Source organism: Geotrypetes seraphini, chromosome 2, assembly GCF_902459505.1.
Source record: "Geotrypetes seraphini chromosome 2, aGeoSer1.1, whole genome shotgun sequence".
Taxonomy (NCBI): Eukaryota; Metazoa; Chordata; class Amphibia; order Gymnophiona; family Dermophiidae; genus Geotrypetes; species Geotrypetes seraphini.
In genome coordinates, this window is record NC_047085.1 from 434830174 (window position 1) to 434846966 (window position 16793).

At 39.9% G+C, this 16793-nt stretch overlaps 1 protein-coding gene across 8 annotated transcripts in view; it reads right to left on the minus strand.

Annotated features, from left to right (window-relative positions):
- Positions 1 to 16793, minus strand: part of NEBL (nebulette) — a 513560-nt gene that overhangs the window by 13554 nt on the left and 483213 nt on the right. For 3 of the 8 annotated variants that reach the window (XM_033931315.1, XM_033931316.1, XM_033931314.1), the window contains 3 exons: positions 15698 to 15869; positions 5105 to 5197; positions 3005 to 3148 (listed from right to left, as the gene is read on the minus strand). In XM_033931315.1, the coding sequence (XP_033787206.1) occupies positions 3005 to 3148; positions 5105 to 5197; positions 15698 to 15869 (409 nt within the window). The remainder of the gene's footprint in view (positions 1 to 3004; positions 3149 to 5104; positions 5198 to 15697; positions 15870 to 16793) is intronic. The other 5 variants (XM_033931321.1, XM_033931322.1, XM_033931318.1 and 2 more) reach the window with 2 other exon arrangements.

Genomic DNA, 16793 nt, shown 5'->3' on the forward strand with positions numbered 1-16793 from the left:
TGCATAAAAGTCAGTCCTATCTTTGGACTCCTTTCACAAAGTCATGGTAGTGATTCCCTCCACTGCAAATGCAATGCAGTCCATAGGAACTGAATGGGCTGTCTCGCATTTGCCACATGGAAAGCACTCCTGCAGCTTTGCAAGAAGGGCACTTTATGTGGCAATTCATAGCCAGATAAGTGCTGAATGTTGCATTTAATCAACTATATATTAGTTAGTTCCACAATGTTGATGCCCAGATATGACCCAGCATGGAATTTCCAGATTTAATGCCAATGATGACAGCAAAACCCAAATCACCACTGACTGAATATTGGGCCCATATATTATAAAATAGGGTAACTTAGGCACATACTTAAATAATCTAGGCATGGACATTTATACCTGCTTGAGGGGCACAATTTCTCTTGATTAAGCTAATATTCAAGATCATTAAGGGCTCCTTTTACGAAGGTACGTTAGGGCCTTAACACGCAGAATAGTGCATGCTAGTTGCTACTGCCTCCTCTTGAGCAGGCAGTAGTTTTTAGGCTAGCGCATGCGCTAAAAATGCTAGTGCACCTTCGTAAAAGGAGCCCTAAGTGTTCATTCATTCACTTGCTAATTCATAGAACCATGTTTGAAGTTTTTATCTTCCCTCTTCCCTTTCCTCTCTTTCCTTCCCCTTTTCACCCTCCATTCCCCCTTTTTTCTTTCTCTCCTTCCCCCCCCCTTTTTCCTCAACCTTCCTCCCTCCTCCCCATTTCTCCTATCACCCCCTACTCTACTTTTTTCTTTTTCTCTATTTTTTGCCTCTCTCTTTTTTCTTTCTTTCCCTTCTTTCGTTTCTTCTCTCTCCCCTTTATACATTTTCTTTCTCATTTCTTTCTTCCTTTTTTTCTTTTTGTTATCAGGCTATTTATTTGATTATGTATTGGTATATCGTTAATATTTTTATACAATTGGTTTTCGATCTCTTGTAGCCTCTCATCTGTGGTTGTATGAGGTGACACGCTCTATCAGGTATGAGATTATTTCTATTTGTGTCGTGTGTTTTCGACTTTATTAATAAGGCTTTATATATTGTCTACCTTTACGTATTATTAAGCCAAGGCCACAACATATGCTGTTTGTACTATTAGCTGTTATATTTATTGATCAAATGTTATTACCTTTTGTTGACTGCATAGTCTGGAATTCTCATTATATATAGTCTACTAGTTATGTGTTGACTAATGAATGTTTATAATTAAAATTAAAAACAAAAGTTAAAAAGTATACTCACATCTCTTCATTTTATGTATTTTTAATTTTTTTTATTGGTTGCATTTATTCATATTTTTCATATTTTATTTATTTATTCTGTTTTTAGTTGTGCCCGTGACCCCTAATGCAAGCATTTCTTTGCCGAAATAGGTCTGACTGAGTCATATTTTTAAATATAATTTTTATCTGTATTCTGGTTTTTGTTTTGTGGTAAATTTATATGAGGCATTTAACCTACATATACTGCATATATGCACATACTCTCCATGGGGCAATTTTATAAAGGCCTTTCCATACATATATGCAAATATGTGCACCTAATTTTACTGCCTGCATACATGTATAGATAATGATTAAAATGCATGTACTTTTATTCAACCCTGCTGTAGGCATGTTCAGGAGCAGAGTCACAGTTCATGTGCATAACCTGATACATGAACATTTACTCCTACTTCCAAGGAGGCAAAAAAATGTTCATGGCTTCTATTTATGCACATTCAGCAAAATTTGTGCTGGTATTTTATCAAGACACATAGGTGTGTCTTTATAATAGGCTCCAAACCAGCACCTATTTGCCCTCTCAACCCACGTAACCTGTTATAAATTACTGTACTCCTTTATAGTCAGCATGTAGCTAAAGGCACAGGTGCACTTGGAAATCACTTCTGTGAAAGTGCAATAATTACAAAGACTTTGATCTGCAAAGTTGTGAGGCATGCAAAACAAACTATACATGTGCCATAAGAACATAGGAATATAAGCATTGTCATACTGGGACAGACCAAAGGTCCACTGAGCCCAATTTTCAATGTTGATCAATCCAGGTCACAAGTACCTGGCAATATACCAAAAGAGTAAAACTGATTTTATAATACTTGTTCTTGAAAAAAAAAAAAAGTAGTAGCTTTTTCCACCTTAATAATGGCTTGTGGCCCCTTCTTTTAGCAGTTTTAAAAAGGTTGGATAAGTTCCTATCTGTTTCTACCACATTCTCTGGAAACATATTCCAGAGTTAAATTACACATTAACTACCTCTTTTACAAAGCCGCATTAGCGTCTGCCGTGCGGCAACAGCCCCGAAGCCCTTTAAATCTCTATGGGCTTCGGGGCCATTAGCACAGGGCAGCTGCTAGCGTGGCGCTGTAAAAGAGGCCCTAAGTGGTCCTTTTACAAAGGTGCGCTATGGTTTTTAGCATGTGCTAATTATTAGTACGCGCTAACCATGCGCTAAATGCATGTTATCCCATGGACGCGTTAGCATTTAGCACGTACATTGTGTTAGCGCACACTAAACACACGCTAAAATGCTTAGTGCGCCTTTGTAAAAGGGCCCCTAAGTAGTCCTTTTACTAAGGTGTGGTAGCCGATTTAGCGCATGCTAAAAATTAGTGCGCGTGCTAATGCGTCCATAGGATATAATGGACGCATTAGCACGCGTTAGCATGCACTAATATTTAGCGAGCGTGCCTTAGTAAAAGGACCCCTAAATTAAGAAATATTTTCTCCGATTTGTTCTAAATTTACTATTTAGCAACTTCAACTCAAATGCATTCTTTTTTGCAACATGGGAAAAATTTTTGGACAGCAAACCAAGCCATAAGTTTTAAAAAGTGAAGATGAGTGAATACACAAGGGAAGTGTGCACAACAGACACATATGTGGTATTTTGTGCAATTAATAAGTTTGCTAGAACTAATAGTGGCCTTCTCAGCTTAAGGCCCACGTGGTGTTAGTGGAAAAGGCAGGAATCCATGGATACCTCCTTCGTCTGATGGCCTTGTTCCCTCACTGCAGTAGGAAAAACTAGGGTTCATCTCAGACAGTTCTGACCTGTCATCCCACAGACTCATGTCAGCTACACTCCCAGAGTAACGACGTTGTTTACTATAACGACTTGCTTTTTCTAAGAAGGAGGAAAAGGACATAACAGCAAATGGTTGCATGACTGAAAGCAGCATTAAAGTAAAAGATTGGAAACAATAGAAGCAGACAGAAGAAGCAACAGAAATTTGTCTTGAACTGCTGGGTTAAATGGAGAGCCATTTTCAACTTTTCCTCATATGCATATTTGATAAAGGCAACCTGGCACATAAAATAGACTCCTACAGTGACCCCACAGTACAGCTCAAATGCTCTTGCAAAAAATTTACTCTTGCTCTAAAAGTATTGTTCATCATTTATTAAAATTTAATGAGTTTGCCATTTTCACAAATGCAAATCAAGGCAAATTACTAGGGTCATTTCATAAATAATGCACACTATTTTTAAAAATTTACATGTTTTATATTTTTTTCATGCATTTCGTTACAATCTTTCAATATAGTCTCCCTGCTTTATAATGACCAAGTCCCAATGTCCGGGAAGCTTCATTATTCCATCCAAGACACCGTTTTGTTCAGTTGCCGAATGGCTCAGGTACCGGCGGAAGAAAGCTCTTCCAGAGATGCAAAACGATGTCCACGCATAGGTTGTTTCAACTTTGGAAAAAGGTTGAAGTCTGGTGGACTATTCGCGTAGTTTTTCAATGACGAGTGGAGAGCTCCATCTTCCTCACGACCAAAAAAATTTTGATGAGCTCAATCAAAAGTCAAACAAATGATGATTTTTGCTTATGATCATGAAGGCATCATCATCACCACAGCCAAAGTTCCAGTGTATTATCATGATTTTTTGCAAAAAAAAATGCACAGAAAAATTCACAAAACCCAACCTCAGTTGCTCTTGGCTGAGACAATCATACTTCACGACAACGCTCGCCCGCACATAGGGAATGTCAATGAGAAACTACACAAATACGGCTGGAAGGTGTTACCTCATGTTCCCTACAGTCCAGACATGAGACCACCAGACTTTGACCTTTTTCCAAAGTTGAAACAACCTATGCGTGGATATTGTTTGGCATCTCTGGAAGAGATACGTTAGATAGATTGTGAGCCCGCTGGGACAGATAGGGAAAATGCTTGAGTACCTGATTGTGAAAACCGCTTAGATAACCTTGATAGGCGGTATATAAAATCCTAATAATAAACTTGAAACTTGGGACTCGGTCATTGCAAAGCAGGGAGACTATATTGAAGGATTGTAAAGAAATACTTGAAAAAACCCAAAAAACATTTTATGAAATGACCCTCGTATAATAAATCAAAAGTAATAGAAAAGCAAACCATAGACTGGTAGGATATATGTAATAGCCAAAATCATTTGACATTCACAAGTTAAATTACCAATACATATTTAACGCATTGAGCAAGTTTTTCAGAGCTGTATCAATAAAGGGAGAGAGGGTATATCCTGCACAGGTCACCAAGGTGAACCAGAAGAAAGAAGAGCCAGGAAAGGACCAAGGGATGTAACCAAATGGAAATACCAATTTAAAATTTCAAAAAAGCACTTGTTTGTTAAAGCAGCACAGGTACCAAATGTGCCTTTATAAAATAATTCTGAATGTTTATTCTTAATAAAGCACAAAAGTCTTCACATTTGTAAAGGTGTGCCTTTTTTATTTATTTTTTTCTTATTTGAATTTTGACTCATGCCTTTTTCAGTTGCAGCTCAAGGCAGGTTACTTTCAGGTACACTAGACATATAATTGCATGTCTGAACAGAAAGACATTTAGGGAGGAATTCATGAAAGGGCGTTAAATCTTTACTATGTGCAATCGCGTTAGCACATGCTAACCATTAGAGGTGCCCATTATATTCCTATGGGAGTCTTTAGTGGTTGTCAAGCACTAATGCAATTGTGTGTGCTGCTCACGCATTAGCATGTGCTAACACGCTTAACACCCTTTCATAAATCCCCCCCCTTAGTTTGCTTCTAAAGATTATTACAGAAATAATGTTATGATTTTAATAATACCAGTAAGCATATGAAGACTCCTAGACTGGATATTATCTTCAAGAGGATCGAGGTCAAAGATGGACCCAGGGTCAGTGCGCCAAACTTTAAGATCTTTTGCCAAAGAAAAAATAACGTGTAAGAAAGACAGGCAAGAAAGCATAGCATGAAAAGAATGATACATACAAGAGCAATGAGCAAGCTGTAGCACCATCTGAACCCCCATCATATGCTAGAATCAAGTGAGAGGAATGGAAATTTCAGTTAGTGTATGTCACACTCCAGGGAAGACTAATGGAGTTGATTCTAGCCACCTGGGAATGACCACAGGAACAAGGTCAATATTCAGCAGCACCTTGTCCAATTAAAGTTAACTTTAACTAGATATTCAGAGACATTACTAGTTAAAGTAGGTACTACTGGATATGCTTTCTGGTTAACTTAGAACTGCTATTTGTATGGTCCAGTTTAACCAGTTACCTTTAACCTGATAATGATTAATATCAATGCTATTTGATTAAAAGGAATACTGTACCTCTGGCCCACCTCCAATTCCACCTCTTCTTAACCAGTTAACTTTTTAGCCAGACTCAGGAGTACAGTTTTACCAGCAATCGTCTTCTGAATTTGATAGCTTATAATTTTATCCGGTCAACTCCAGCACTATGCCAGGTATATACTGTAATTGCAAGTATTGACCAACTCTCCCCCTCCACCCAATGCTTTCATATTTAGTGCTCGTATAGCAGACCTCAACAAATCTCAACACCCCCCTCCCCCATGCTTTCATTTATAGTGCTATATAGAAGAGCTCAACAAATCCCATTCACCAGGTCATCATACTGCCTAAAAGTTGCACCTTAGTGCCTGGGATTTCATGTTTCTGTTTTAGAAACTGCTTTATTATGGCTCTTTTCCTATTCTGTATTCTGTGTCTATTTTTTGCAGAGCCCCCTCAGAAATAACGTGTCTCCCACTTCTGCACTGAGATTTAGCTCTCTGTAAGATTGAGACAGTTATGACAAAAAGAGGGGCATTTTTGATAGGATGTCTAAGTCAATTTTGGATGTTTCCACAAAGACATCCAAAAGTGAGGTTGGGAAAACAACTATTTTCAAAACTGCAAGACATCTCTTTTTTTCCCTGAAAATGACTTTTCTAGAACTTTTATGCCTTTAGGATGTCTATCTTTTTTGGCCATTTAAAAAAATTAAAACGTCCAAAACAAGCCCATTTGGATGTGGGAAGGGTCAGCATTTTAATGGACTGGCCATACAGATATGCCAACAGAGCAGTTGGGGCACTTTAGAGGACACTGCAATGAATTTCACATAAAGGATGCAAAGTACACATTTTACCACAATCCCCTTATAATGTATGGTGAGCCCTCCAAAACTCCCCCCGAACCTACTATACCCACTATAGCCCTTATGGCTGCAGGTGTTACCTCTATGGCAATACAGTAGATTTTTGATGAGTTTTGGTGGGCTCATGCTTTCCACCATAAATATAGTAGATAGGGTGGGATATGGGCCTGGATCCCTCTCTCTACAGTCCACTATACCACCCACCAGGCTACTCCAGACACCTTCTTGCTGCTCTGCTAGGATTTCCCATATCTGTAGCTGTATTAGAGGCTGATATGTACTGTTTCTTTCACATCTTTGGGGGATGGGAGGGGTTCAGTGACCACTGGGAGCGTGTATGGGGGGTCATGCCTTCTTATATCTAGTGGTCATCTAGTCATTTTGGATACCTTTTTTGAACCTTATGCGCTTTTAAAACAGGTGTAACTCCAAATGTCTAAATGACACCCTGGACATCTTCAAAAAAATTCATTATCCTTGCAAGATGTCCAAGTCCTAAGCCTGCCCTAATCCCACCCAAAACATACCTCTAATGTGTACCTTTAAGATTTAGACATATTGGAGGGAAAATGATCTGCAAGACGTCTAAAAAGTCACTTTTGGAAACTGGCCCTTGGACGTTTGGGCAATTAAATCATCCAAGTGCCACTTTATGCAATTTTTCTGTTCTGAAAATGAGCCCTGTCTCTCAGGACTTGTAACCATGAGATCGGTCCAAACTTTCTGCACTGCATGGTTCAAGCTTACAGCAAGCTGAATGGAGGAGGTATGTTATTTCTGAGGGGACTCTACAAATAGTAAGGTGAGGGAAACGGATGGCAGACCTCCAAGCATAACAATTGCATGGGAATGACAGATATGAGAGTGAGAGAAACTAGAAAAGCTAGAGGAATGGTCTAATGCCTGGCAACTAAAATTCAATGCAAAGAAATGCAGAGTAATGCAGAGTAATGCATTTTGGATTAATAATCGGAAGGAACCGTATATGCAGGGAGATGAGAAGTTGATATGCACGGACGGGGAGAGGGACCTTGGGGTGATAGTGTCCGAAGATCTAAAGGTGAAAAAACAGTGTGACAAGGCAGTGGCTGCTGCCAGAAGGATGCTGGGCTGTATAAAGAGAGGTGTAGCCAGTAGAAGGAAGAAGGTGTTGATGCCCCTGTACAGGTCATTGGTAAGGCCCCACTTGGAGTATTGTGTTCAGTTTTGGAGACCGTATCTGGCGAAGGATGTAAGAAGACTTGAAGCGGTCCAGAGGAGGGCGACGAAAATGATAGGAGGCTTGCGCCAGAAGACGTATGAGGAGAGACTGGAAGCCCTGAATATGTATATCCTAGAGGAAAGGAGGGACAGGGCAGATATGATTCAGACGTTCAAATACTTGAAGGGTATTAACGTAGAACAAAATCTTTTCCAGAGAAAGGAAAATGGTAAAACCAGAGGACATAATTTGAGGTTGAGGGGTGGTAGATTCAAAGGCAATGTTAGGAAATTCTACTTTACGGAGAGGATGGTGGATGCCTGGAATGCGCTCCCGAAAGAGGTGGTGAAGAGTAAAACTGTGACTGAGTTCAAAGAAGCGTGGGATGAACACAGAGGATCTAGAATCAGAAAATAATATTAAATATTGAACTAAGGCCAGTACTGGGCAGACTTGCATGGTCTGTGTATGGCCGTTTGGTGGGGGATGGGCTGGGGAGGGCTTCAGTGGCTGGGAGGGTGTAGATGGGCTGGAGTAGGTTTTAACGGAGATTTCGGCAGTTGGAATCCAAGCACAGTACCGGGTAGAGCTTTGGATTCTTGCCCAGAAATAGCTAAGAAAAAAAAATTTAAAAATTTAAATTGAATCAGGTTGGGCAGACTGGATGGACCATTCGGATCTTTATCTGCTGTCATCTGAGAATCTTGGAGAGAACAGGAACCCGAAGGCCTTGAGCATGCGCAGATGCTCAAGGCCCAGCAAAAAGAAGGCAGATCTTTGGGCACCGGCACCGGCATGTCCTGTGCATTGGTGCCAGTGCCGGTGCCAAATGGGGGTAAGGAATGTGATCGGGTGGGTGCCTGGGGGATGCCAGATTGTGGCGGGGGGGTGGGGTGTGACACGAGCGGGGGGTGCCGGATCGCTGGGGGGGGGGCGCTCGTAAATCGAGGCACGCTCGGTTTCCGAGGCTCCAATTTTGCGAATGTTTTGCTCGTCTTGCAAAACACTCGCAAACTGAGGTACCACTGTACTTCAAATTCCATTGCCTACTATTTAAAGCTATAAGTGGAGACAGCCCAACCTACTAACTGACTAACTCAATCTACCTCAACTAGACACAGGAGAACCCACACACTATTCACACACCCACCTACCAAAAATGTCAATCGAAGAAAAATGTACGACAACCTACTAGCCACCAGAGCAGCAAAGCTGGACAAGCAACTCACAAAACTGCTATCTTCGACCACAGACTACAAAACCTTCAAAAAAGAAACAAAAACCCTACTCTTCAAAAAATACATTAAACCTTTATAACAGAACCAGATCCGCCCCAAGCCTCACTCACAACACTATCTACTTAGCAAATCAAAAATATTCAAACCACTCAAGCATTTTCTAATATGACAATTCTCATGTAACCCACCAAATGTATTTCGTAGCATCATAACAATTCTTGTGTAATCCGCCTTGAACCGTAAGGTAACGGCGGAATAGAAATCACTAATGTAATGTAACTCTGGGTGGTATGAGCGAGGGAGACTGTGAAAAGGCTGAGGGGCATGAGTAAAAGACTTGGTGAAAGTTGGGGGTATGAGAAAAAGAGGGGGACTGATTTATTAGTTTCTCTGCCCACAGACACAGATTACAGACTAGGAAAAGAGCCATAGTAAATCAGTTTCTAAAACAGCTACTGTGGTTCTGAGAAAGGGATTTCTATACCACTCCCCCTCAGATTTACTGGGAACAATTTTGGCGAGATGGGTAAGGAGAAGCGAGAGAAGTCTCAGCTGCTAGCCACAAGATTTAATGAAACATTGTCAAGGTCTACTATATAGAACATTCCGATTACCAGGCAATAAAATATATTATAATTAATGTCTTCCTTCTTCAGCAAACTTCCAAGTTATGAAAGAAAAGTGAGACGACAAATATATCAGAAACCTATTACAACACATTTTGGTTTATATCTCTAACAGTGATGATCATATGTCTTGAATTTTGGTTTGTTTCAGAGTGGATACTGGCAAAATTTTATGAAAATAATAATCTTACAGTAGCATAGGTCACAAGACTCTAATGTAGGCTGATGACATTAATCTACTTTGGACTCTTGTGAGCTGTGCTACTTATTTGTAGCTTCTTAAATACTTGGATTTTTTTGTGATTTATGTTTTTATGTTCAAGACAGCCAAGGATCCCATAAGACCCCTGAGGAAGGCATTTTTATTTTGCCGAAACACAGCCTGTGTTGAGCCATTTGTACAGTATTTTATACATTATTTATCTTGTGGGTCACTTGTGATTGTATACACCCTTTGTGGATTGTTTTTAAGTTATCTGGACGCTTGTTAAACTACAAACATACATCTGATCTTCTGTTCCACAATCTTTTTGTTGTTTTGCTGCTTCATTTTCTTTGTGGAACCTTTGGAAGTTATCTGGATTTTGTTGTACGGCTGTTGGATTTCCAACAAAATCCAAATAGCATCAAAACGTTCCACAAAAAAATTCCATACATTTGGATTTTGTTGTGGTGCTGTTTGGATTTTGTTGTATGGACAATAGGAATAATTCTGCTTGTGAGATTGATCGCAAGCAGCATTATTCATGGACTGTGGGAGTGACTAATCTGCAGTATCAAGATATAATTCTCAACTTTTACACACTTTAATAACTATACCTTCTAAGCAACAGGAATTGTGCATATGTGGATATGTACTGCACTTGCTCCTGAGCAGCTTGAAAAGGTCATTACTCTAAGTTTTGAATATGTAAATTAGTGTTTTTTAATATTCCATATACAGTGGTACCTTGGATTGCAAGCATAATTTGTTCCAGAAGCATGCTCTTAATCCAAAAGCGCTCGTATATCAAAGTAAATTTCCCCATAGGAAATAATGGAAACTTGGACGATTCGTTCCACATCCCAAAAACTTTGATAGAAAATACAGTACTGTACGTACTTGTATTGCAAGATCTCACTCGTTTCGAACAGTAACTATACTGCGGGTGAATTGGGCGTGATGCTTTTATTACGTTCAGCTGCACTCAGCGTGAGATGTGCGTATGTTGTATGCAATTTTAACTGCGGGTGTATGTATTACATTCAGATGCGATCAGTGATGCGACACGCATCTATTGTGCATATTTGACGTGATGCATGTATATGTGCTCATACTGGAAGACAACGGTCGCTATCCAAGGTTTAACTGTATCTATCTGCAAACTCTGTATATGCCCCAAACCTCACCACCTAAATGTGTGCAAAGTACATATCATCTTGTCTTTCCATATAATTTTATGCTAGGCAGTATTTTAAAACAGGCCATGTTTTAATACTTGAATACTGCGTCCAGTATTGGTCACCGTACCTTAAGAAGGATATGGCTTAAGAAGGTTACTCGAGAGAGTTCAGAGGAGAGCGACACGACTGATTAAGGGGATGGAAAACCTTTCATACGCTGAGAAATTAGAGAACCTGGGTCTCTTTTCCCTGGAGAAGAGGAGACTTAGAGGGGATATGATAGAGACTTACAAGATCATGAAGGGCATAGAGAGAGTAGAGAGGGACAGATTCTTCAAACTTTCTAATAATAAAAGAACAAGAGGGCATTCGGAAAAGTTGATAGGAGACAGATTCAAAACAAATGCTAGGAAGTTCTTCTTTACTCAACGTGTGGTGGACACCTGGAATGCGCTTCCAGAGGACGTTATAGGGCAGAGTACAGTTTTGGGGCTTAAGAAAGGATTGGACAATTTCTTGCTGGAAAAGGGGATAGAAGGGTATAGATAGAGGTTTACTAACAGGTCCTGGACCTTTTGGGCAGCCGCGTGAGCAGACTGCTGGGCGCGATGGACCTCAGGTCTGACCCAGCAGAGGCATTGCTTATGTTCTTATGTTCATGTGTGCAAAAATAACTATAAAATTGCCCAACGTGTGGAAATATCACTTTGGCTTGCCACCCCAATGGTCTATTGGCCTCCCTAGCTTTATCTTGGCTGATCATCTGGCTTGGGATATTCTGAGACGAATTGCTGCTTCATAAAATCCTTCCCCCATCCTCACAATTAAAGTAAACTCAAATGTACCCAATAAATAAATAAATAGAGGGTGTGGGGAGGGTTGTAATTTTTGCCCCAGGTGCAGAAAAGGCTAGTGCCAGCTCTGCAACCTGTAGTGAACAAGGTAGAAGTGAAAAAACAGATACAGGGATTATAAAAGAAAAGGCATATAACCCTTAACTTTGAATAAGAATACCTGCTTAGAAAAATATGTCTTTAAGCAAATCAATGCTTTTATCAAAATTTAAAGCTGATATATAGACTAAACAAAAAAAAGTATAAGTGAAGGAGCTGATACGACTGTTGCTTTTTGTCCTTCTCTGGGTTAAAAGTAACTTTGGTCCAGATTCTTTAAATGGCACCTAGCGACTAGGCCAGGGGCGGGCAACTCTGGTCCTCGAGGGCTGGTATCCAGTCGGGTTTTCAGGATTTCCCCAATGAATATGTATTGAAAGCAGTGCATGCAAATAGAGCTCATGCATATTCATTGGGGAAATCTTGAAAACCCAACTGGATTCCGGCCCTCGAGGACCGGAGTTGCCCACCCCTGGGCTAGGCACAGCTTGACGAGGTTGCCAATCAACCACTAGGTGCAGTTTGTAGAATCATGCCTAGTGGTGCCTAATTCAACTTAGGCGCTTGTAGGCGTCATCATATTATGCCAGAATTTTCTGGCCTAATATACCAGTGCATAACACAGGCTCCTACCAGCGCCTAAGGCAATCCATGACCAAACTCTGCCCCTAGCCATGTCTACTTTTTAGGTAGGTGACTCGGTGTAGATGCCTACATGGCACCTACCAAGTTAGGTGCCTACCTAAAAATTATTCTTTTTAAATTGGTTTAAATTGGTTTTTAATGTTGCTGTTCAATTACCAGTGCTAATTGAACCAATTAAAAAATGAAAGGGTCCTTTTACTAAGATATGCTAGCCGATTTAGCACACGCTAAATGCTAACATGTCCATTATATTCTATGGATGCGTTAGCATTTAGCGCATGCTAATATTTAGGGCTCCTTTTACAAAGCCACGTTAGCAGTTTAACGAGCATAATAGCACGCGCTAATTTGCCGGCCGTGCTAGCCGCTACCACCTCTTCTTGAGCAGGCGGTAGTTTTTCGGCTAGCTTGGGGGTTAGCGCGTGATAAATATTCACGTGCGAAAAAGCCTCTAACGCGGCTTCGTAAAAGGAGCCCTTAGCATGTGCTAAATTGGCTAGCACTTTAGTAAAAGAGGGGGTAAGTTAGGTGCCTAGATTGGCTGGGTGTGCCAATCTAGGCACCTAATGGTAGGCGCTTTTTATAGAATCTGGGCCTTTGTATTTGTTGGACCAAAAGTTCATTTTCTTAGGGAAACGCCTGGAGAACTTTCCCTCTCAAAATGCAACCGACACGAACAGCACGAGTACAAAAAAACCCCTGTGTGCTTCACATTTGCAGAGAAGATGATGCAAAGTGTGCGCATGGAGGTGCATGGAGAGTCCAAAATGACATAATTGTGCCATTTTTCTGCGGGCAAAAGTAGCAAACATACTTTACCCACATAGAAATGCAGTTTGGCATACTGCTTCACATTTCCTTATGCAAATCTACATATGTATTGCTGTGGCAATTAAATTGGTTTAGTGTTGAGGCTTTATGATTTTTTTCTCTAAGTTTAGGCGAGTTATGCAGTGCTATGTTTCACTGCGTCTGGCCTACTGTAATGTGCTTCTCTGTGGTCTTCCTGCGGCCTGGGTGATAGGGGGTTTAGTGAAGAGAGTGTTTATTTCATCACAGCTTGTTGAGTTGCATTGGCTTCCTATCACCTGCAGGATTACATTTTAAGATTTTTATTGCTGGGTTTTAGAGCATTGCAGAATGCTTGTTAACTCTTCCTATATGTCAACAGGTACGTATGGAGCAAGTTCACTCCAGGGTGTTTTGGGTTGCTGGTCCGGTTATGTGGAATGATCTTCCATTGTATCTCTGGTATTCTTCATCACGTCTTCATTTCAAGAAGAGTTTGAAAGCATACTTATTTCAGAAGGCATTCTGTTGAGGGACCGGGGCTGGTAGGTTAGGTTCCTTTTTAACTGTATATTGTTAAGTTATATTTTGGTTGATGTGTTTAATTTTATGAATGTTTTATTGTAACTCGCATAGATTTTTCGGATATGCGGGCTATAAGTTTGATAAATAAATAAACAAACAAACAGACAAACAACACAAGAATTTGCCTGACATAAAATTATTTGATTATTGTCTTCCATTTTTTCGTTAGACTTATCCGCTGCCTTTGATACAATTGATCACGACCTATTACTCAAAAGATTAAAATCTATAGGTGTCGCGGATTGGTTCACTTAATTTCTTACCAACCGTTCATCCATGGTGAACTACAATGACACGACTTCTAAAGTTTACTCTTCAACTTACGGTATTCCTCAAGGTTCTATCCTCTCACCTTTATTGTTTAATATTTTCCTATCCCCACTACTGAGCATTTGCCAATCAATTGGCTTCATCACATACACATATGCTGATGATATTCAAATATTACACCCATTAAACCCGGAAAACATAGAGGAAATTAACGAAATCAATAAGAAACTAGAGACGATAAAAAATTGGCTTCATTCCAACAAGCTAGCTTTAAACATCCAAAAAACAAAATCACTGCTTTTTCCATGGAAAAAAGATATACATTTGAACACTTTATTTTCTCTTGATAATATCTACTTAGAGTCTGTGACTTCCTTAAAAATTTTAGGCATTGTCATTGATGACAAACTTTCATTCCACGATCATATAAGTAATACAGTCAAACTGTGCTTTTATAAACTACGCTTGATATGTTCGATTTCAAAATTTCTTGAGCCCAAATCAATCAATATACTAATTCACTCTCTGTTTATGGCCACTCTTTACTAATCAATATTACACAAAAAGAGAAAAGACGCCTTCAAATCATACAAAACACAGCGGTCAAACTCATTCACAATGGTAAAAAATACGATCATGTCAGCCCCCTACTGATTAAATCCCACTGGCTCCCAATTAGCCACCGCATTACTTTTAAAATATTACTTTTAACTTACAAAACCTTAACTTTCAAAGAACCACAATTTATCAACCGATTGCTTATTCCTCATAACACTTTTCGCTCTCTTCGATCGACGACTCAAATGCTCCTAAAAATCATTGGCACTAGAAGAAAAGATATGTTTTCAGTAATGGTTCCCCAACTATGGAATGCTCTTCCTCATTTTATCATTTTAAAAGACCTCAGTCAATTTAAGAAACTTCTAAAAAGTTGTCTTTTTAAAGACGCGTTCAATCTTTAGCCTTCTTCTTTAGATACAAATATGAGGGCTCAGATCTTTTACCCCTTCCCATTGTTTCATCCCTTACTTTCTCTCTTCTCTCAAGCTATGAAGATGTAACTTTACCCCTTTATTCTTACGTTTCGTGTACGTCTTAAAATTGTTAATACTAAGACTATTGTTTGTTGTTTACTTATTGTAACCCATTTTATGAAGCTGTAAATCGCTTAGTAATTTGAATCAGCGATCCATCAAATATAAATAAAAACCTGAAACCTGATCTACACCAAATTAGTAAACTACCACCTATAGCCAACAGCAAATATGCTATAAATCTCATGCACTGACTTTAAAATGTTTCCCATTTCCCACACACCCACTGAAAAACAGGTTAAGTAAACTAATTAAATGTAGATGAATAGGGTCGGTGGTGGAAGGTGGAGTTGCCTGATGCCTCACTGCTGGTGACCCATAATTTAAATCAGTACGGTCCAATGGAGTAATAAGAACAATCAGTGTGGGGTCTGTGAGCCACTGTCACCAGGACCACATTAACAATTTATTGTTGTGGAACCCCCAACAAATTTGACCCTTGACATACAACTTGACACAAAATATATTAACCACCAAAGCAGGAAGCCGCTTGCACCTCTCTAGCACTCACTGAGCAACTTACCAACAATAATTCCTGGCCTCCTATCCATCTCTACTACATGTGGATGAACTCCTTTGTATGCAGCATCACTGACAATCTGAGTGTTCTTTCTCGCACGTTCTGTGATTGGATCATCCACAACTGGGGTGAAACCTCTCCCCCTTGTCTTCTCAAAGTCTTCATGATATTTCACCTGCAAATGAGTAAAATTATCTTTTCATGTGTTTCTGGAATCGCTGTACCTAAACAACAAAACAGCCAAACAGAAAGAGAGGTCTAATACAAGGACAGGTTTTCTCAAAATTTTAGCTGCACCGAAAATATAAAAACTCTTGCCACCACACTAAAAGAGGAAGTTGGTAAGCTACAGTAAAATAAAACATTTTATCACAGAGAAATTTAGGGCTTCTTTTACAAAGGCGCACTAAAATGCCGCGCGCACTAGCTGCTACCGCCTCCTTTTAAGCAGGCAATAATTTTTCAGCTAGCGCACGCTAATCTTATGCGTGTACTAAAAACGTCAGTGCACCTTAGTAAAAAGGAGCTCTTAATCTACAGGTGTCACTAGTCTGCAGTTCCTTAGTCCTGTAGGTTGGTAATACCTGCAATAATTATAAAACCTGCATTGCTTCAGCTGCGAGCATCATGCATTCCTGGCTGGAGTACTGCAAAAAAAGAAGACCCTCAGTTGGGCCTGCTATATTTTAAAGAGCCAGTAGTTTAACAATGATTCCCTGCCACCCCCTCATATTCCCCACTAAACACCATTGTCTATCCAGACACCACCTAAAATTCAGACAACTCGCCTCTCATTCCACTCTGGCACCTGACTGATTGGGAGAAAAGTCTTCAATGGGGTAGGGTTACTATATTTGTGAAGACAAAAAAAAGAGGACACATGACCCTGACCATATTCCATCCATAGCCCCCCCCCCACACACACACACACACCTTTCACCTATTTCCTTGGTCCTCCTTCCCATCCTCTGTAACTGTTTAGTTTTTCTTTCTCCCTCCATCCAACCCTCATTGCCCACAGGCGCTTCTCTCTCTATCTCCTTTCAACCCCCCATTCCTGTAGGTGCTTCTTTTTTTTTTTCTTTCTCTCTCTTTTCAA